Source organism: Panicum hallii, chromosome 2 (assembly GCF_002211085.1).
Source record: "Panicum hallii strain FIL2 chromosome 2, PHallii_v3.1, whole genome shotgun sequence".
Classification (NCBI taxonomy): domain Eukaryota; kingdom Viridiplantae; phylum Streptophyta; class Magnoliopsida; order Poales; family Poaceae; genus Panicum; species Panicum hallii.
In genome coordinates, this window is record NC_038043.1 from 47,819,376 (window position 1) to 47,840,172 (window position 20,797).

Below are 20,797 nucleotides of genomic sequence, written 5' to 3' on the forward strand. Positions count from 1 at the left end.
ATCACCAGAGCTCGTGCACATCGCATAAATCAAGAGGTGAGCTTGCTCCTATGCACATTTAGTAATTATGACAATAGTATGCTACCTAATGATGTTATTATACTTAGAAATAAAGGAGAGGACCAGGAAGTATTTGGAGAAAGACCTGAAGGAGGAGAAGATCAAACGGGGCGTCCAAGTCAAGCCGAAGGCCCACAACACCCTGAGTTTGAATCTGCCTCAGAGTTCAGAAGCAGTGTGCACTAAAACCCACACCCAAATCGCATATGGAGTTCAAATATAGAAAGCTAAGGAGATAAGCTTTCCAATGCCACCGGTTCCACATCATTATCAGGTCCGAGTCAACGGAAATCGTCGAAACAAGTGCACGTCCAGAATCTGTCAGGGTGCTGCGCCACCATCTTTTGGGCCGTTGCCCCGTGTATCATATTGGAGCCCATTAGAGGTGCGTCTAGGGGTTTTGCACGTCCCTAAACACTTTATAGTCAATAGAGTCGTCCAAGTTAGGGTTTGAGTTTTGTTTAGATTATTCAATCCAGAACAATTTCGCTGTCATTTGTTTGTGAGACCCCAACTTCGTGAGATTAATCATTCATCTGCAATTTGATTGCGTTTTTTCTCGTTCTTGCTTGTGTTCTTCGATTCGTAGGCAAGGATTAGGCTTCGTGGCAAGATCAACCGGGCAGTGTATGGTTGATAACCAAAAGACGACGTGGTGCTTTGATTGTGGGCTCGGATCTTGTTGATCGGAAGCCGGATAGCCTATGTCAGGTTGTCGACAAATCAATAGTTATCTTACTGACGGAAGATCGGGCACCCTCACGTCCCCATCATTGACATATACACATATTATATACATGATGAATATCCAGAACATGAGAAAAACCATGAGAATATAGTCAAAATATGTACATTACTACATTAGTCACATCTGAATCCTATATCATACATAGGCAGTTCACGAAGTCAAAATAATCTATGTATTTTTCTTAGCATATTACTTGCCCGTGGAGGCACATGGGTTAATAAACTAGTACTACTACGTAGTAGGACTTAAGTTATTTTTAGATGGGCTAATGAAGTAGTATGGAGTAGTTCTTTCTTCAAGTCAGAGAACTGAGCATAGCTCAACTGTTTAGGATCACAGTGGTGAACTATATATGCATATCCAATTTTTTTTGGGGTGGGGGGCTAAAGGTAGAAACCATGTAATAGAAGAAGGTTTAAAACACGGCGCATTCCCACTGTTCAATTTCCGTTTACGTTGCAACGAGGGTGTAGCGTCCCCCTAAAGTTGACGACCGGCAGGAGTTTCAGGATTATTACCTGACCTAGCTTGTTCAGTTCACAACTTCACATACTAGAAGGAAGAGGCAAAACACCACAATACTAGTAGCAGTACATCTACTGGCGAGTGGAGATAGAGTAGCTAGCAGTACTGTTATAAATGTGACGGTTGCCTTTGCAAATTTAGCACGGGCCGGGCCGGCATCATTGATGCCGCCGGGGCGGCAGGTGACACGGCTTAGCTCTCGGTCAAAACCAGCCCCTGCTCCTCGCCGGTGAGACACGGCTAGCCTGCCTCTAGCGAGCAGTTGCCATCCCACTTAACCCGCCATTAACTAACTCCAAATCGGCCCCCTTAATCAACCACCGCCACAGTCCGGTCCCTATGAGTACCGAGTACATGCCTGCGCTGCTGGAGGAGCCGAGCCCGAGCGGAAGTTTAAGGCCGCTCGCTCGCCCTCGTCCCCGCCCTACCGCTGCTGGTTGTTCCGGTGGCGGGTGCGACGAAAACGGTGGGGAAGGGGAACCCCGGCCGCCCGTGCGGTCAATCTGCCGGCGTCGTCGCGCGGCCTGATCGATCTTGGGCTAGCTGATACTCGCGCGCTCGCTTACTGCTCTACCCCCCTCTTTGCATTGTGCCGCGAACTGGCGATCGGTGGCCGATGTTTGGGCAGTACCGAAGCCAATAATGCTGGAGCCTGGAGGGTGTGGAGTCGGTCGGTCCAAGTCCAACGCGAACTGGACTCGAGCGCACGTACCACCATTCCAGGGTGTCGAGAGACCGCAGGCGGCAGACCACACCATAGCGCAACGCAAGGGGGCCGCGCGCGCATGTGTTGGATGCCGCGTCGCTCTCGCGCGCGTCGGACGGAGTGATGAGTAGCTAGCTAGGCTGGGGAAGCCCCCCGGCCTGCGTCGATCGTGCCCTGGGGCGGAGCGAGCGGGCAGTGAGCCCCCTCCTACACTGGCAGCACGAACGAAATCACTCGGGTCGCATGTGCGGATCGCCCCGCGCCCTGGCCCCCTGCCTGGCTCGCCGAATCTCGACAGGCCAGGGCGGTCAGTACGCCCACGGCTGTCGACGCGCCATTGGCCCAGAACACCCGCGCCCGCACGCGCGCTCTCTCTTGCTCATCAGCTCGTGCATGGATGGGTGCACGACGCCATGGGGAATGGATGGTCCCGCTGAGCTGGTCGCGCCTCGCCCCCACGGGCACCACCCCCACCACACCAAGGTCCAAGGCCGGACCAAACCAAGCCAGGCAGCGAGCGCGGCGAGCCGCACGTCCGCTCCCGGCCGCGGCCCTCGGCCGCACGCGTGCGGTGTGCGGTCGCGCGGCGGGAGGGCACGGGCTCCCCGCGCGCGCGCCTGCGGATGCTTTCGGCGCCGGCCGCTCCCGCGCACGGGCGCGCGGCTGGTCCACCGTGCATGCTGCGGGAAATGGGCGATGACTCGATCGTTCGGGTGTTCGGCGGCAAGGCATCGTGCTCGTGCACCGCCCGCGGTCGGGGACGGAACGGCGGGGGGGATCACGTACGACAGGGACGGTGCAGCGAACCGGCCGCGCGAGTTGGGTATCGGGTTGGGTTCCAGCTGAGCGCGCGCCAACGAAATATAAATCAGGTGCGCTGGACGTGGGCTGCTTAATCATGGCGGATCCAGCACGGAGCAGCAGCGGCCACAACTAACTAACCGACTAACTAACCAGCCAACCTAGGAGCAGAGCAGCAGTGCGGCGCGGGAGCGGCCAGCACCTGCATGCTCTCCGATCCCGACCAATCATTTCCACGCGACCACGAGCTAGGCTGGCCAGCCGGAGCACCGACCTGTGCTGTGCGTGGCTGATCAGCGAGCGCCGGCCCTTAACGCGAAACGGCAATTGATTTAAGAATTTAGACAACGCCGTAATTGCTAGTATTGATTTAACGAATTTTTTTCAGGCCACGTGTTGCCACACCAGACAACAATGTCGACAGTATTTAATGTGAGTTTCGCAACATCGAACGTGCCAAAAAAACTCCTAGATTGTTGCTACCTGGTAGACTTTTACTATCCAGATTTTTATGGAAATGGTTTCTCTACAGTAGCCACATATAAGTGGAGTGGGACTGTATCTAGTCCAAGCAAACATGACCTTATTGTAAGTGCTTCCACCAACACAACGATCCATGCACGTCAACTAGCTATAAGGGTCGTCACATCAGATTTTTCACTTCCGTGATGGGATAGAAGCTACGTACTCGAGGATAGCTAGTCTAATGTTTTCCCAAGATGCATGCACACTTTAATACATCCTATTGCAAATATGGCTTTATTAAATTTCGAGTGTATGCATTAGCTAGTGAACTAGTCAACTGCAGGCCGGAGTTGTCTATATGGTATCTAGGTTACGTATCTAGATGTATAGCAAAATGTATGTATCTAAAAAAAGTAAAACGATAGATAATTTGAAACGGAGAGAGTAACATGTACGCAACCCTATTGTCGGAAACGCTCGCTCTAAGATCTGATTCCAGATAGGATTAATTAACAGGTTGGTTAAGGTGGTGGAGAAGGGTATATACTCCCTGCATTTCAATGCCTTTATATTCTTTTTCTGACTGCCAGTTGGATGCCGACATGGCAGGGCATTAGAATAAACCTGCTGCAATCTGGGTCGCTCATGCCGTCATGCCTGAGCTTTAGGGCCGATTATATATATATATATATATATTAAAAGATCAATCCGCTCCGGTCTTTATTCCGTTGGTCTTTACAGCCAATGGTTGCGGCGCCAGGGCGCCTGGACCCTCTCCGTCGACCAAGGATCGTCGTACAATCCAGGGTTTTTTTTACAAGTGCTAAGGGAATTTCTGCGTGGAACGGCCCTTGGGATCGTCAAAAACTCGAAAGGCCAGGCCAGGCCAGGCAGTCCATGGCAACTGCTAGCCTCATGTGGTGCTTGCTGCAAAGGCTAGCTACTTAGCTAGGGACGCCGGCTGGTTAATCAGATGCTCCTATGTTTTTTCTTTAATCGCGGACTGGGAAGGCTGCTGCTTCATCAGATAGATACCGGACCGTACGTGCTCCAGGGTTTAAAAACTGTTGCCTCACGAATGGAGTACACGCAAGTGGGGAGTAGTTAACAGTAGAAAAACCTGATTAGGACGTACTACGTGCTCAGACCTCAGATGCCTCATGTTGCAAACAACCGACCTTTTGCATTGGCCAGTAGTGAAGGTGAAGCTGTTCAGATCGAAACACCACTGTAGCCATTGCACTCTTGGGATCAGCCGTAAAAGGATTCTACTTGATTCGTAGCGATGATCCGCTCCAGTCCAGTATTTTCTACTCCACCGTTCCAAACTATAGACTGTTCAGATACATAGCAAAAATTATGCATCTAGAAATACCAAAATTACCTATAATTTGGAATGAAATGAAAGAAGTGCCACTGTCTTATTACTCATATGCGCAATATATATGAGTACGAGAAATCGTGTTCTCCCACCAAAATTGATTGGAGAACACCTGATTGGCCATCATCATATCTTATCATATTTAGGATGGCTGTCCTCAAACTTAAACATCTAGTAAGTGTGCTGCTGCTTCATCAGCCTATGCTTGATCTTTGGTGGCAAGTCAGCCATCGACTAGCATCTTTGGGGTTCACGGTTGCTTCGTGATTCAGAAACAGGAGTGAGTAGTGCCCTTCCATCAGTCGATCCCATGACCGACTTGACAGGGGGCACGTACTACTGTTGACGATAACCAACTTCGCATTGCCTTCCGAAAACCCCTCAACGCACGCATGATGATTCGCTCGCTCGCCCGCCCGCCCGCCCGGGCCGAGCCGTTGCGCCCCCAACCAAACCAAGTACGTGCGCCGCGGCACCTGCTGGCCGGCCGCTGCGACCTGTACTTGTCGCATGCGCGGCGTACCGTGCGTCAGGCCACATGGGCAGCTGCGGCGCCGGGTCGCGTTCCTTTCGGTGCCTCGCCGAAACGTGACATGCCTCCGGGGCACGGAATAGGATGCCTCACCTCTCGGCCGCCAGCTCCAAAGGGGGTTCCACGAAAACAACGGGCCGGGAACAGCTCGGTTGGCGCATCACGTCACGCTCGCTCGCTCTCGGCGAGCGGGAGGCGGCAGGCGGCGTAGGGGACGAGGGGAGAACGGCGTCACGACGCGGTGGCTGGCACTGGCGCCCCGCCGATCGAGCTGTCGCCGGAGCGGGGGGAAAGCGCGGCGCGGCGCGGTGGCTGACCTGGCGCGCACGTGGGGGCAACACGTGCGGGATCGGCAATGATGGGGAGGGGAGCGCACGTGGATCCTGGGCCAAGCCTGGCAGTGGCATGGCAGCCACACACACTGCACTACTCCAGCTACCGAGCTAGTACAGCATGCAGCCGTGCACCGTGCTGGTGCTGCCCTGCCCTGCCCTGGTCGACGCGGCAATTCTTTTCAGTGCGCGCACGGCACGGGGACATGTCACTTTTCACCTCGAGAATGGCGCACCCCCAGCGCTGCCCGCACGTCTGTACTTGCCGGCGCGGGCGATGACGATGCAGCGGGGCGGGGCTGAGCTGACGCTGACACACGCGCGCGCGCGAGGCCACCACCACGGCACCACCGGAGCGGCCAGGGCCAGCGGCGGGTGCGGGGCATGTGGGCCGGCGCCCGTCGGCTCGGCGAGGGAAGAGATCGACCGATCGAGCTCGACACCGACAAAGCTAGGAGACGGACGGGTACAATGAGTGCCGAGCTGCGGTGTCAGCCGCCTGGCCCACGCGGCAGTCTCGTACATGGAAACAGAGTACTCCTGGCTGGCCATGGCCGAAGCAGATGCCGAGCCAGTACGAAATCACTTGAACGTACGATGCCGCCGGCCTCGTGTAAACTCGCCTGCTGCTGCTGCACCGCCCATGTAAACCCGCGTCGTTTTCTCAAAAACGAAAGAGTTCGAAAATTTGGAGACATCTTGTGACAAACGTTTTTTTATGGCATTTAATTCCCAGCGGTGAATTTTCTGTAGGAGTGTGGTTCCAGCGAGAAACTCAATACAAAACAGTTCGATTTCTCATTGAAAAGAGGTTAAATACCTTCCCATTTCAAGCACTGACTTTTTGACTCGTCCAGGAGGACAGAAGGTGGAGCGAGAAACCATAGGTGGATGAACAACGGAGCGCTGAACGTGCAAAGCTTTGCATTTTGCAATCGGAAGGGTGTACATGCTTACTCGTGTCATGTCATTGATAAGGAGGGATCCCACTAACTCTGTGAATTGTCGATAGTATTAAGAACCAACAACTAATGACACAAACTTTCAGAACTGAAATGCTATTAACCTCTGCAATATGTTGCGATTTTTAAATTATTTTGGAGAAATGGAAATTTTAGATAGCTTCCAAACTCATTTGGTAAATTCGTGCAAATTATCAAACTTCCAATCTTGTTATGTGTTAAAAGGGAAAGATGTGGCTCAAGAGAAAACTGAACTGATGGCCTGCTTGAAAATAAAACTAGCCTAAAATCCTTTACAAAAAATAGAAATATCGTTTCTATAGTTGATATTGGCCCTTATTCTTAGTCCAAGTGAATTGTATTGACCTTATCCAAATATTATGAAAATGATATATTGCAACATTAAAGTAAGAATCTGCACCTACAAACTCAGGGCAATTTTGCCGGTGCAGCCCCGTTTAGCATAGCTTCACCTTCTTCTAAAACAGCTCCTGAAACAGTTTGTCTGGTGAAGCAGCTTCTCTGATGAAGCTGAAACTATCTTAAAAAGTATTCGGTGAAATAGCTTCTTCCTATGAAAACTCGGTCAAAGCCACATTTTATGGCTCTACCCCGCCAGTGGAAGCTGAAATGAGTTTCATGGACGGCTTCACGCCCGAGGCCGGTCCAAAAATACCAGTTGATATAGCTTTGAGTGAACCTCCTTGTGAAGCCATTCAAGAAGCTATGCCAAAAGGGGATCTAAGATTCTTAGGAGCACCATCATCCGTTACTAGTATCCCCGCTTTCATGTATTTAATGAGATGAGTATACTGATTATACAAAGTCCGTTACTAGCACTATGTTTTAAGACGTACAACGTCCGTTACTAGTACTACAGTTAAACTCAACTAGTAGAATGCATGTCATTTCTTGTAAATAGCTACTCGTATACGTGCTCTTTGTTTAGATGTTGTAATAATTGTCATCTATAATTAAAGGCCGATGCAACTATTGTTTTCATTTCGTAAAGCTAGTCCTGCGGTTGCACAGTTGCTCAACATTATACTAAGTTATTTTTAAAGAATGAAGAAAAAACAATGACGGCATGGATCTGATACTTTAGGAGCATATATGAAAGCGAGGACTAAGTAATACAGAGATAGGCAAAAGCCAACAGGAATCATGTTCATTAGTAAAAGGTCCCTAAGGGTATGCCATCTTAAGTAACCAACGAGTCTATATATTCTCGAGAATTTTGACCACCAGCTGGCTGAAGATATAATAAATTCCAACCGAAATTTAAACAATTCTTAGAAACATGTCAAAATTTTAAACACAACTAGAATCGATTTTGATATAAATTTAAGCACGGCTGGAAATTACCTGGGATCTAACGATTCATTTGAGTTCCAAGGATCCTGCTAGTGCACTACAGATCAGTGCAGGGCCATTGGCTGTACTATTATATTATATTATATTATATTAATTCCTGCTACTGATTCCCAGAATTCCTGAAAACCACACACTGAAAACAAGCACTGCCTGTTACTGTATCCCTCATTGTAATCCGTGGGCGCGTGGACAGAATTCACATCTCGAATTTTGTTTTCCAGAAGGGAGCACTGTGAGCAGAGTGTGCGTAAAAGGGACCTTTCCCAAAAACAAATAAAAGGAATAGGCATCGTCCAAAAACAAACAGAGAAGTTCTTAGAAAAGAGAGTGCTAATAAAGAAGTAACGTAGCTTTGTTTCATCTGTTTGGGACACATTGAGCGTCAGGGAAACAAATAAGCTGAGACAAGGCAGGGCACCCACTTACGGCCAAAAGATTCTTGTTTGCACATGGCAGGGATAATGACAGTTAAATCATGCAGCATTAATAATGAAATCCTAGGATTAAAGAAACGCGATTTCCACTATTAGGGATTATTAGAACATTCAGGCCCATTGATCACTTTGAAGCCAAGGAAATACAGTAAAATTTCGTTTGGCATTGTTCTGGAATCTCATGGGAAATGCTGGCTAGCTTTAATTTGTACAGCGGGGCACTCCCTCTTCATCGCTGTAAAATCTCTCTTCAGTCTTCACTCCCTCGTTTCAAAGAGGAAAAGAGAAGCTAACAATGGAGGGAGTTTGAAGCTTTGGATTGCTACAAATCCCCCAAAAAAAGGTCGGGTAAAAATACCAAAAAAGAAGAAGCTAAAGAAAGAGAAAACCTATAGCTAATGAATCGAGGATGCAATCATCCATGAATCGGGTCCTGCTTCCGTCGTTCGCTAGACGCAATCCGCCACCATGAACAATGTGTTCCCGACCTCTGCTTTGGCCGCTTTTGCATGGCTTCTTTTGTCCTCGTCGACAATGCCGACGACGTCAAAGCCGTCGCCGCGCCCGCCGGTGAGCTGGCGGGCGCGCTCCGTTTGCTCCGTCCAGTCGGTGCCGACCACGGCGCGCAGCATCAGCGCGGCGCAGACGAGCTGCGCGGCCAGCATGCCGCCCCACATCCCGCGGAAGTCCAGCCCAACCGGCCAGAACGCCAGCGCCAGCGCCACGGGCATTCCCACGCCGTAGAACGCCGAGACGTTGATCCGCGCCGCCTTCTCGGGCCGCGCGCTGCCGCGCAGCACGCCGCACCCGGCGGTCTGCGGGCAGTTGCCCAGCTCGGCCAAGCCGAGAAGTGGCAGCGCCGCGGCCGCCAGCCTGAGGATGGCCTCGTCCGTCGTGAACATCCGCGCCCAGACGCCGCGCACGGACACCGCGAATGCGCAGGCGACGAGGCCGAGCGCGGCGCCCAGGCCGAGCCCGACGCGCGCGACGAGGCGCGCGCGCTCCGGCCTCCCGGCGCCCAGTTCGTGCCCGACGCGCGTGGACACGGCGCAGCCGAGCGAATGCGGGAAGATGTATATCAGCGACGTGGTCTGGATGAGCACGCCCATTGCCGCCACCGCCGCCTTGGGGTCGATGAGCACGCCGCAAAGGAGCACCATGATCTCGTACCACCACCACTCCAAGCAGACGGACATGCAGCTGTGCACGCACAGCCTGACCAGGCTCCACCACTCCTTGGCGCCCTCCTCCTCTGCTGGCGGCGCCTCGGGCGCGCCCTTCTTGGCGCCGCCGCCGCCGTCGTCATGGGCGCCGTACATTCCGCGGAAGTAGACGTACGCCACGAGGAACAGCAGGAAGTTGAGGTTGGTCCAGACCCCGCCGAGCGCGACGCCGCGGATGCCGAGGCCGAGGACGTTGACGAGGAGGAAGTTGATGGGCACGTGGAGGAGCAGCGCGGCGGCGGCGCCGTAGGTGAGCGGCAGCGTGACGGACTGCGCGCGCAGGTAGATGCGGATCGGGTGGAGGAAGCACTGCACCGCGAGGTCCGGGAGGCAGCAGAGGATGTAGGCGTACGCCGTGGCGGCGATGTCGGGGTCCTGCCCCGTGGAGACGAGGACCCGGTGCATGGCCACCCAGAGCATGCCGATGGGCACGGACGCGGCGAGGAGCAGCAGGACGGTGCGGCGGAGCGCGGCGCGGAGGAGGTCCGTGCGCCCGGCCCCGAAGGCCTGGCCGCAGACGGGGTCCATCCCGCCGGCGAGGCCGGAGAGGACGGAGTACCCGGTGATGTTGGCGAAGCCGAGCGCGAGGGAGCCGCCGGCGAGGGGCAGCTGGCCGAGGCGGCCGAGGAACACCATGGACACGAGGGAGCGCATGTAGAACAGGATCCCCGCGCCGACCATTGGCCCCGTGAGGCAGAGGATGGCGGCCACCTCGGCGAGGACGCTGCCGGGCGCCGGCCTCGGGCGGTCGTGCAGCTTAGGGTAGCCGGCGGCCGTCGGGAGGAGCAGCGGCCTGTGGTGGCATTGCGCCGGCTCCGGGCAGTGGCACGTCGCCATGGAATGGAAGCGGTGCGCGGCCTGCGTGAAGTGCCTGTGGCTGCCGCGGCGGCCTCTGGTTTGTTTGCTGCGGAGGGGCCAGCTCTGTGTGCTGTTGTGGTGGCAGGGAAGGGAGCTGGCACTGGCAGTGTATATATAGATGCTTGGCCGGCCTGACATTCTATCTTTTGGATTTTCCATGGGCCCAACGGAAAAATGGTTCCATTGTAAAACGAAGGGAATTGCTCACTTGGCCCACAAGGCAGAGAGATCCAGCTAGGATGCACAAAGGGCACGACAAACCCCGAAACCAGTAGCCACTAGTAACGTGTGAAAATGAGCGGTTTATTCGTAGCGTTCCAATACGACCAAAGCGCAGTCTCAACTGATTCAGGCTGACTTGATGCACCACGTGGAAATCAGAGGCTTGTGACGACGGTAGCAACAAAATTCGTTGACAGTGCGCCTACTTCTCGAAGTCCCTTGAGCCCATTGGGACGAGCCGCAACTCAAGAATTTTGGTACATTTAGCTCCCGTGAACTAGTTAGCCGAGCGAAGGGGAAGCTCCACGCTCCCACCCTCGCAGCCACGCGCTCAAGTAGCACCGAGTATTCTCCTGTACATACTGAAGCTTTTAATGTGGCAACCATAAGCATATTTAACTTCTCTGTTTCTGATCTTGGATTATGATCCGGCTAAGGCACCCCTAGGTATTTTTCTTCTTCTCTCCACATCTGAACATTTAGTCACCTCTCTCTCCTTCCTCTAGCTGATTGCGTCTTCTCCTTCTCCGCTCCATGGTAGGCGCCGCCGCCCCACAGGCCTACCATGAGCACGGTAGGTCTTGATGGCATCCTTCTTGGTATCCTTCCCATCGTCGCTATAGCCATCATCGATCTCATCCTGGTCATACCTCACCATTGCCATGATGCAACGATCGCCACGCCTCTTGGCATCCCAATTCGATTTACAATGATCCCAATACCGAAGCTTCCTTCTCATATGAGTCCTCTAGGAATGGGTGTAGTCCCACGTCCTGACATCCCTGCTAAGCTAGCCTACACCGTTGTGGTCTTCCGTCCAGTCACATTGTGTTTGAGCCCCCAACCTAGGAGGCTAACGTTTGCGGGAAATGTTGCCGGAGTCAGAGAGGAAGCGGAAAATTAAAAGAGAGTTGTGTACATGGCGCATGGGTTCCTTTCCTTCCATTCAACTGGTTTGAACCTCTGATCCTACGTCGTACTCGAGTTGTGTACAAATGGTTAAACATCCACTCCAGGAGTATGATCTAGCGTTGCTCGGGTAACATTTGAATTCAATTCACGTGCAAAACATCGAACAGGTGGAGTGCCCATCACCCCAGGACGGCAGGACAATCTAGGTAGCCTCTAGCCTAGCCCGCGGCGTGCGCGACACATCTCCGTCTCCGCCCTCGTACGAGATCCTAGCGAAAAAGCACAGCGACGTCGATAGCCTCTCGAGTCCAGTGGCTACGGGGGTAGCCCAAAGACGGCGATCCGGCTCCAACTTTTGCCGGACACACGTATAATTGGCAGTTCGGCGGGAACTCTTTCGAGCGCGCTGCTGAGGCCGGCCGGAGAGACGCGATCGATGGCGCGGCGACAGCGCGCGAAAGGGAAGCGAAAGCACGGTGACGACGCGAGCGATCTCGTCACCGGGGTGCGGCCGTGACTGACTGACGGCGATCGGCCGGCCGACGAGCCCCCTTCATCCGCGGCATTGCGATGGACCGATGCCGAACAGCTTTCTTCTCAACCCCCCCCCCCCCCCCCCCCCCCCCCCGCGAAGAGGCCGCTCCTCGGACAGCTTTCCCGCGCTGCGTGGCCTGCTGCCTCTCGGCTCGGGCGGTTTCCGCACATGCGAATTTCCCCCGGGTGCCTGCCCCAACCTCCTCTGCTGCCTGCCATCCCAGTGGAAGGAGAAGCTAAGCTGGCTGCGTTTTTGGACGGCCAGATATTCCAGATCTTTTTCCCCCGCCAATAATTAAACCCATGTGTCCCCTTTTATTGTAAAAAAACGAAGAATATGAAATTCGCGGTGCATCTTGGCCTTCCGCGAGACAGAGAGGTCGCCGAATTTAATACAAGGTGTAATGCGATAAAAAAATGCCCTGAAAGCATGGTATAGCTCGAGATTCTGCCAAGGAATTCTGTTACCAGTCAGCCTCGAAAGTCAGACTTGGTAGAATATTCAGATAGGATCGTCGCCTGAATGCTCCTTTCTGGACCTCAAGATTGCGTCAGAACTCTGAAATCTTTTCGTCCGGGCGAAGGGCTGCCTGCTGCTGCAGCAGCTTCCAGTGCCCTCCTGCGGGCATCGACTGGCCTCCAGCGAGGACTAGCTCACTCGATGCAAGAGCGTGCACCTCCAGGTGTTTACTCGTTATAGCATGTTAAGGTTGTTGTTGACCTCCATTGTTTATGCCTCGTTTCTTAGTCTAGATGATCTGAAGATCTGTTACACTGGCAAGATCGCACGGGATCTCCATTGAGCTTCGGCGAGCTGTGATTCCGAGGTGCCAAGTACGCACCTACCGGCCGTTGGCAGCAGTGTCCTAGTCAACCCGCATGCCTGTACAGCTTCACATCACCGTCTCTTTTGTTTGGGCGGTTGACTTCGCCCACATTTCTGCGCACGTTTTAGACGCAGCGGCGGGGGTCAACGCCGACCCGGATCACCGAAAGATCATACTTCTCCGGTCAAATGGTTTCCCCGGCGACGATGCTATCTAAGAACAGAATGGAACCGGCAAGGTGGTGGCCAGGTCGCCATGTGATGCTACCTGAACGAAGATTGCGAGCGCGATACGACGATCAGGTGGTCTTGAGTCACGCCGCCGTGACCTCGTACTGCTAGCACCGATGCTTGCTTGGTTTCCGCGACGCCATTTTCTTTTTCCTCCTTTTTTTAGAAAAATCAAGTAGTAAAGATGCAGTTGACAGACATATTTCGTTTTTTCTCTTAAAAAAAGGGTTGACAGACAATTTTGGATACCGAAAGCGATCTGATGCCGGAAGGTCAAAGCCTGCTTGCAATAGCCTCGTGCCTCCGGGAGAAAGTCGCGAGTTTTCTGATCGATCTCAGTGGGTGAAGCGGCTAGCTCGAGTGACAGTGTTAGGCCATGCTTGTCTTCTTCTTCCTAGTCGTCTAGCTTAGCCTTGTTTTTTACAGTACGACCTTGGCTGGATTGATAATGTAACCTATCAACTTCTATCCGGCTAGCTAGCCGCCGCGCAGTAACTAGGATTTGGTTGATTACTAGCGCTTGTTCTGCATGCCAGATGACCTGGCTGGACCACCTTGTCGACTGAACATCACTTGTGAGCTGACATGTTTGTATATGTTATCCCCGTCCGCAAAGACCGATCCCTTGGCATTTCCTATTCCTGCTGATTAGGTCGCGAGCTGAATTATGCGGAGGCCGCCCGGGCGCGGCGAAGTTTAGAGTATGCAGGGCGCGGCGATCTAGGACTCGATCAACTTGAGACGAACGTACTGTTTGCGTGGGGCAGTGGTGTTCGACCTCATTCGGTTATCAGACCGATTGACATCGGACAGACATTTCGCAGAACTGTTCGCGTCCGCTGTGTGTACATGCGCCGCGGCCAATCGCGGGCCGCCACGTCAGCGTCGTCCTCCATGGCTGATGGGTGATGGCCCCCCTTGCTTCCTGATGCAACCACCACCGACAGTAAGCTCATCACATGTTCCATGGCGATTGCAGGTTCCGAGACTGCATCTGCCGATCAACTCCATGAGCCTCGTGTCGGAAAAAAAAAACTGCAGAAGCGCGGCCAGTCAGGCGGAGACGGCCCCGGAAAGTGCAGGGCCATGATGATCCATCCACCCAGGAGCGAAGGGGAGGAGAGAGGCATGAATGGCCTTGGCCTTCATCATCGCGAGTGAAAGAGATGTGGCTGCCGCTGCCCCCCGGCCGGATGCAGATTTGGCAGGTGGTTCTTCCTCTCGATCGCCTCCGCCGTGTTCACCGGCCGGCCGGCCGGACGGGGCTGCCACTTTTAACCGGACAGCGGCGCAGCGGCTGTTGATAAGGATATATATGCCGTGCCAGTGCCATGCAGATGCAGGTGGTGGAGCAGCAGCGGGCTTGTCATGGCCAGGAGGCCTGGCACCCACAGAACATGGGGGCGGATTGAATGCCCCAAATGCTTCCAAGCAGGCACCCAATGAATTCCCCCAGGTCCAGGCGGAGGCAGGCCCCCGCCGGGGGGCCGGGCGAGACGAGCAGTGCCGTGCCGCACACATGGGGATCCTTTCTGATCCTCGCAATCATCATCATCATCTCGCTCGCTCGCACTGGCCTTTTTCTCCTCCGATCCCCCCGGCCGCTAGCTTGCGAATTACAGGCCCCCAAGTACACGCGTGTGCCAGTGCCAGTGCCAGTGACCATGCGCGCGGCGACAAAGCACCTGCTGCGTTACAGTGGCCAGCGGGCGGGTGGGTGCGTACAGGAAGAGGATAGCTGCAGATCGAGAGAGGTTTCTCGTCTCAAGCTGTCGCGTGCGTCGAATTGCTTCCCAGCTTCTGATTGAGATTCGGACCGAATTCTTTCTGGATGGCCTCTATCGGGGGGGAATGAAGAAGCTTGTCGTGTGGGAAGGTGCAAGTGCGAGCACTGCACTACTGGCGCAAGCGGAGAGGATAGGGATTGTGTGTGCACAGGCCTCCATCAGGCTGGTGACCAGGGGAGTTGGATAAGTGCGCATGCGCGGTGCGCCACAGGATGGATGGCAGGATGAGGAGACAGCTCGGCCTCCCGGGAGCTTGGAAGGCCGGAACACGGGCGTTTCACACCTGTAAACTTCGCAGGACGCAGTACGTGTACGTCAAGCACCGCGTTACTTTCTCGATCTCCTCCTTCCTGCAATCCCATCGCAATCTCTGCGTGACGCTGCGGTATGCAGCTAGCGCTGCGCATTATTCAGTAAACTCTATCTATCCCCGTTTTCTGAACTTCGAAACGATCGGCAACTTTTCTGAAACGGTGGCACCAGTCGTGCGACCCTTTCTTATCTGCAGGAAACGCTGGCAACGGTTGGGTGGCACGTCATTGACGGAGCGCACAGCCAGTACTGTTGCTCTCAACAGCGACGCCCAGATCTACCCCGTCGTGCCGTGTTCCTGTGTGGCTGTATGCCGCCGCACGCAATTTCGCCGTGGTCGTGTCCACCTGCCGGGATTGGAAGCGTCGTAGGATGAGGCCTGGCTACCGTGTAGCCAGGGGCCGGACCCGATCTAGCCGGCGACGCCTCCTCTAACCCCAATGATTTACATGCCGCGAGATTGCTAGTAGTGGAATCGTTTCCGCTCCTTGGTCTTGTCACTTCAGCACAGCCCTACACTGACGGCCGATCATCATCCACCTGGACCTAACGCCGATCATCGGCTCGGGCCTCCGCTCTGCAAAGCTGGGGGATGACCCGGCCGGCAATCATGGCGCTCGTGCAGCCTACCGGCGACGCGGTACAGGACATTCATGCGTAGCCTAGCCTAGCCTAGAAAGGTAGGCTCCCCCCACCGCCTCCTGCTGGCCCGACGGCCCGGACAACCTACCGCGCAACATGGCAACACTGTAGCGCTAATCTCTTCGGGTGATAGTGTAAGACGGCACCACAAGCGTTTTTGTTTACGCTAACAGGAATATGGTAGCATTAGTAACAGTTTGTACTATAAAGTTACTAAGTATTTGTTTAAGTTGGCTGGCATGTGGGTTCTGGGCATATTGAGTCGAGCGAAATTTAGACCCCACGTAGATTGTAGAAATAGCGAGTACCGATTTTAAGCTCTGTTTGGATCCACCCCGGACCGTAAAAGTTAACTTCCACATTATAGCCTTTTAAAAGCAGAATTGCAAAAACAAGAGTCTGTTTGGACCCACCTAGCTAGGAGTGGTGATCGTCTCACAAGCTAGTGAAATTATACAATCTGTGATTGGCAGATTGTAGAAATTGGATCATAATTCGAGGTGGTTGGACCACAAAGTAGATCGTAGAATTTCAATTCCACAATCCGTGTGGATCCAAACAGAACCTTAGCTAAGAATATGCATCCTTGTTCAATTTTTTCTGGCAGTATATTTTTATCCGTATAATGTATTACTAGCAAATATACCCATACCTTGCTACAGAAATACATATAAATATATTAATCAGTATATAAAATACATATTATACACCATATGTATTTTATAATAACATAGTGCATGTTGTCGAGAATTTCAATCTTTTCTATTTTACTCGCTAAGCACTGATTCTAAACGGTTTCGGACCCTTAACTAAATATACGGTCACCCGGATTTCGATTAGAACTCCGGTTGACGAATTCTTGCTTTAGTAATAATAGAGATTACAGACCAAATGAACTAGAGTGGGGTGGGTCGATGGATATACAGCCCGTGCGTCAATAATCCACCGGCGCGGCTCCCCTAGTTATTGCGCGTCCGGCCATCACCCCTTTCCCCACGATGCTACTACCGAGCTGCAGGAATAGACCGGGGGGAATCGGAGGAAATGTCAAATGTGCGCGCGCATCCCAGGAAGGAAGGACCAGGGATCCGGCTGTCGTGCCCGGGCGCAGCAGCCCACTTGAAGTGAGACAGTACAAGATGCGGCCATCATGCATGCATGCACGCACGCACGCTAGCTAGCTGGTCTCAAGCGTGCATGGAGGTCGACCCGGCCCGGCCGCCGTGGGGGAGCAAAAGGGACAGGGCAGCGCGGAGAGCGAAAGCCTAGCAGCTCTAGCTCGGTAGCCGACGCCTAGCCCGCTGGGCGCGCGCGAGCGGTGGTCCACCGCCCGCAACCACCGTGACGCCAACATCTGAGGCCAGGCCACCGCGTTGCATGCCTGCCCGGCGATCGCCTGCCTGCCTGCCGCGCGCGGCCGCCGCAGTAACTAGCTCACCCGCCCGCTGGCTCCGGCTTCTCCCGCAACTACCAGCAGCTAGCGCGCGGCAGCGATGGAGCCAATCATATGGTGGTGCACGTCGGGATCAGATCGGATCGGGTCAGAACGCCAGCCGGCCGGCCGGCCAGCGTGTTGATTTGGCACGGAGAGATAGGCTCCCGGCCGCGCTGCCAGGCCAGCCCAGGTGCAGGCATGTGGGCGCGCGTCACCTCGGCCTCGCTCGGTCGTCGTCGCGTGAGACTTCCTGCTCGCCCTAGCACGTAACGTCACGCATGGGCGCACCGCGCGCGCCACGGCGCTGTCGCCCTCCCGCCGAGCGTCCGGCGTCCGTCGGCTCGGCCGCGCGCGCCGGCCGGTCGCCGGGCGGTCGGTCGGTCCGGCACAGGGTTGGCCGGGGCGCCCACCCGCGCTGCCGTAGGAGGGCGTGCGTGCGCGTGTCCGATCTATCTGATCTGACGTCGCGCTCGTGCCCGTGTCCCTCCGGCCGCTGCACCCGGGAAGGCCGGAACGAAGGAAGCTGCCGTCGGGCAAGTGGCGCATAAATCTAGTCCCCGGGGATAACATTTCCTCGGGCGCTCTGCTCCACAGTCCAACCACAGTGGCACGTTGGATGCTGGGGGCGCCGCGGGCACTGCAAACAGGATAGAATTTTCTGCGACGCCGCCGGCGCATTATCCAAAGCTGACAAAAAAACCATTTGGAATTAAAGCATTGGATAGGATGTGACGCGCGCATCTATTCTCTCCTACATTCATTCCGATCCCTCTGGCCTCTGCGTGCATGGACCGTGCCACTCGGATCTTGGCCGGGCGTGCCTGGACGCACTGGCGCGCCGCGCGCGGCCGGATGGCAGCGCCGAGCGCCAGCTGCGAGCGAGGGCACAAGCACAACAGCAGATGCCAGAAGGCCGGCCGCCGGGGCGGCTCTGGTTGTTGCTGCGCTGACGGGAGACTTGGAGGCCGCTGCGCCACGACACGATCTTTGTCCCGGGCCATAACTGCGGCGGCGCGCATGCCGCCGCCGCCGCGAATTGAATCCCACGTTTCGGCGTGGTCTCGCCGGCCAAGGCTTAGCTAGCCGCAACGTGATAAACATCCGGTCCGGATCAGCATTTCGGCGCCGCCCCTATGCTGCCATGCTGCTGCGATCCCGGGGCCTGTCGTACCACACGCTTGCCGCCGTGCCATCCAGCACGGCCGGGGCGCGTGCATTGCATGCATGCATGCTTCGCTTGCCGGCGATAGCTACGAATAGGATAGGTGAGGCGTTGTGGTTTCCTGGCCATGCATCTGTGAGGAGCAGAGCGATACACCACGCGCGCATATCCAAACGCGCCCACGCACAGCTGGGAATAGCATGGAGCCATGGATCTTCCGTACGTCACCTAGCAGCACGATCGGCCATACTTGTGCATGCCTACGACCTAGCTAGTAGCTAGCTAGCTAGCTGCCTACTGCTCTGCACCTTCCATGGATCCATCTGATGTTACACATCTGTGCATGCACCGTGGACAAATCTGAACCAGACACTGTATATCTGCAGGTACTACTCTGAACGATATAGATAAGCACCTATCGTTCTGCAGTTAGTCGGGTAAATCTGGCATCCTCTTGCACACTTGTTATGGACTTGTCAGAGACTTCTCCCACTTCGTGCGATGAATGTGCTAGCTACTACTCCCTAACCTTTAACTCCACTGTGCTGCGCTAGCCCGTGCTGTCAGATCAGGTATGCCTTTCCGGCCTAAACTCAGTAGACTTTCTGAATTGAGAAAGTCAAGGTTAGCACATCGCATGGCAACCCAATCCGGGACGCAAGAACTGAGTGGTCGATTTTACTGTCCATGTCCCATAATCATCACACGACGAGCCTATCTATCTTCAGCTAGTAGCACTGGCTTGCACTCAACAAACGTCGACCTGACGCTGGCCTAGAACGCTTCCGAGTCTGAACAAGAAGAAACAAAACTTCTCCAGCACACACTAGACGGTGCTGGCTACTAGGCCGGGCCGGCTTGCAGGCCGAGCAATGCGAAGGCGACACGTCGCGACACGATTCGTACGGCCCAGACCCGAGGGCTCCACTGGCACTGTTCACACATGAGGGGGGCGGGGGCCGAAGACGAACAGTACCGGCGTTGGATTGTTCGAAGCGTGCGTGTCAAGGAGGTTTGCAACTTTGCATCAAGAGATCGATCCATTTCGTGCATATGACAGGCGATTTTCCATCCATCCATCGCTCTCGTCTCTCGGTCCATGCATGCAAGGCACCAAGGGTTTCCTGGCTGGCAAAGATTCTTCAGGAAGCGCGAGGCATGTCTTGATCTGAACATCGATCTGCTGTTCTGCTGCATGTTTAATCTGCACCTAACCACATCGTGAGATCCATGTCCTAGCTATAGTAGAGCTAGTGGTTTGGTGTAACCACTGAACCCTAGCTAGGGCTACTGTGTGCTGCGCCCCTCATGGGCGAAGCAGCACGCTGGTGCTTGCACGCATACAGTCCAATCCGTTCCATCCCCTTCCGATTTCTTCCGGACGCACTGTTCCACATGTACCCTGTACATGTGGTGGATGATTGGGGCGGCGTGATGAGAGCTAGCTGGTCAAGATGGAGAAGTAAGGTGACGATCGACCTGGAACCTTTTGCCCTTCATTTTCCTGTACTTCCGTTATTGTTCCGATTGATCGTCGCGTGATTGAAGGGAAGAAAAGAAATAGTCCTGGAACAATACTAGTCCATCTGAGCCAGCCGGCAACCCGGTCTGGCCAGTAGTCGCAGGGTCTGTTTAGTTCGCAGCCCGTAAACGTAAAAAAGCCATAAACGTAAAATTTTTGAAGGAATCTTGCTAATTTGAAGTACTAAATGAAGTCTATTTATAAAACTTTTTGCATGGATGGGCTGTAAATCGCGAGACGAATCTAATGAGCCTACTTAATCCATATTTTGCAACAGTGATGCTACAGTAACCATCCGCTAATTATTGCTTAATCATGGATTAATTAGCATCATTAGATTCGTCTCGCGATTTACAACCCGTCTGTGCAAAAAGTTTTATAAATAGACTTCATTTAGTACTTCAAATTAGTAAGATTTTTTTGCAAAAAGTTTTTTGCGTTTACAGCTACGGGAATATTGGTATTGCATGTTACTCGGTGTGCGCTGCACTGTGCTGGACGGAAGCATGTCTGCTTGATACGAATGAAGTGACGGGGAACAATGTGCGCAAGAGTCCGATAGAGGGATGGGCCAGAAGGAAAATGTTGTGTGGTATCGGAGAGAATACATGTCAACATGTGTGTGACAGTGTGAGCGGCGTGGCTGGGAACGCGAAGTCTGAACGAGCCGGGCGGGCGATGGAGCCGGCCGCGCAGCGCATGTGGAGTGGAATATAAGCATGGCGGCAGGCGCGGCATTGAATGGAAACCTTCCAAGTAAGGTGGATCGGCGCGCGCGGCCATGATCGCCGGCCGCCAGCGGCCAGCAGGC

The 20,797-nt window shown here is 54.2% G+C and overlaps 1 protein-coding gene across 1 annotated transcript; it reads right to left on the reverse strand.

Moving 5' to 3' along the window:
• Window positions 1-8,569: 8,569 nt before the first annotated feature.
• On the reverse strand, window positions 8,570-10,380 carry LOC112883169 (protein DETOXIFICATION 49-like). The gene has a single exon (XM_025948423.1). It carries the CDS (start codon window positions 10,378-10,380, stop codon window positions 8,770-8,772), a length of 1,611 nt encoding a protein of 536 aa, XP_025804208.1. The 3' UTR covers window positions 8,570-8,769.
• Between the last annotated feature and the right edge of the window lie 10,417 nt (window positions 10,381-20,797).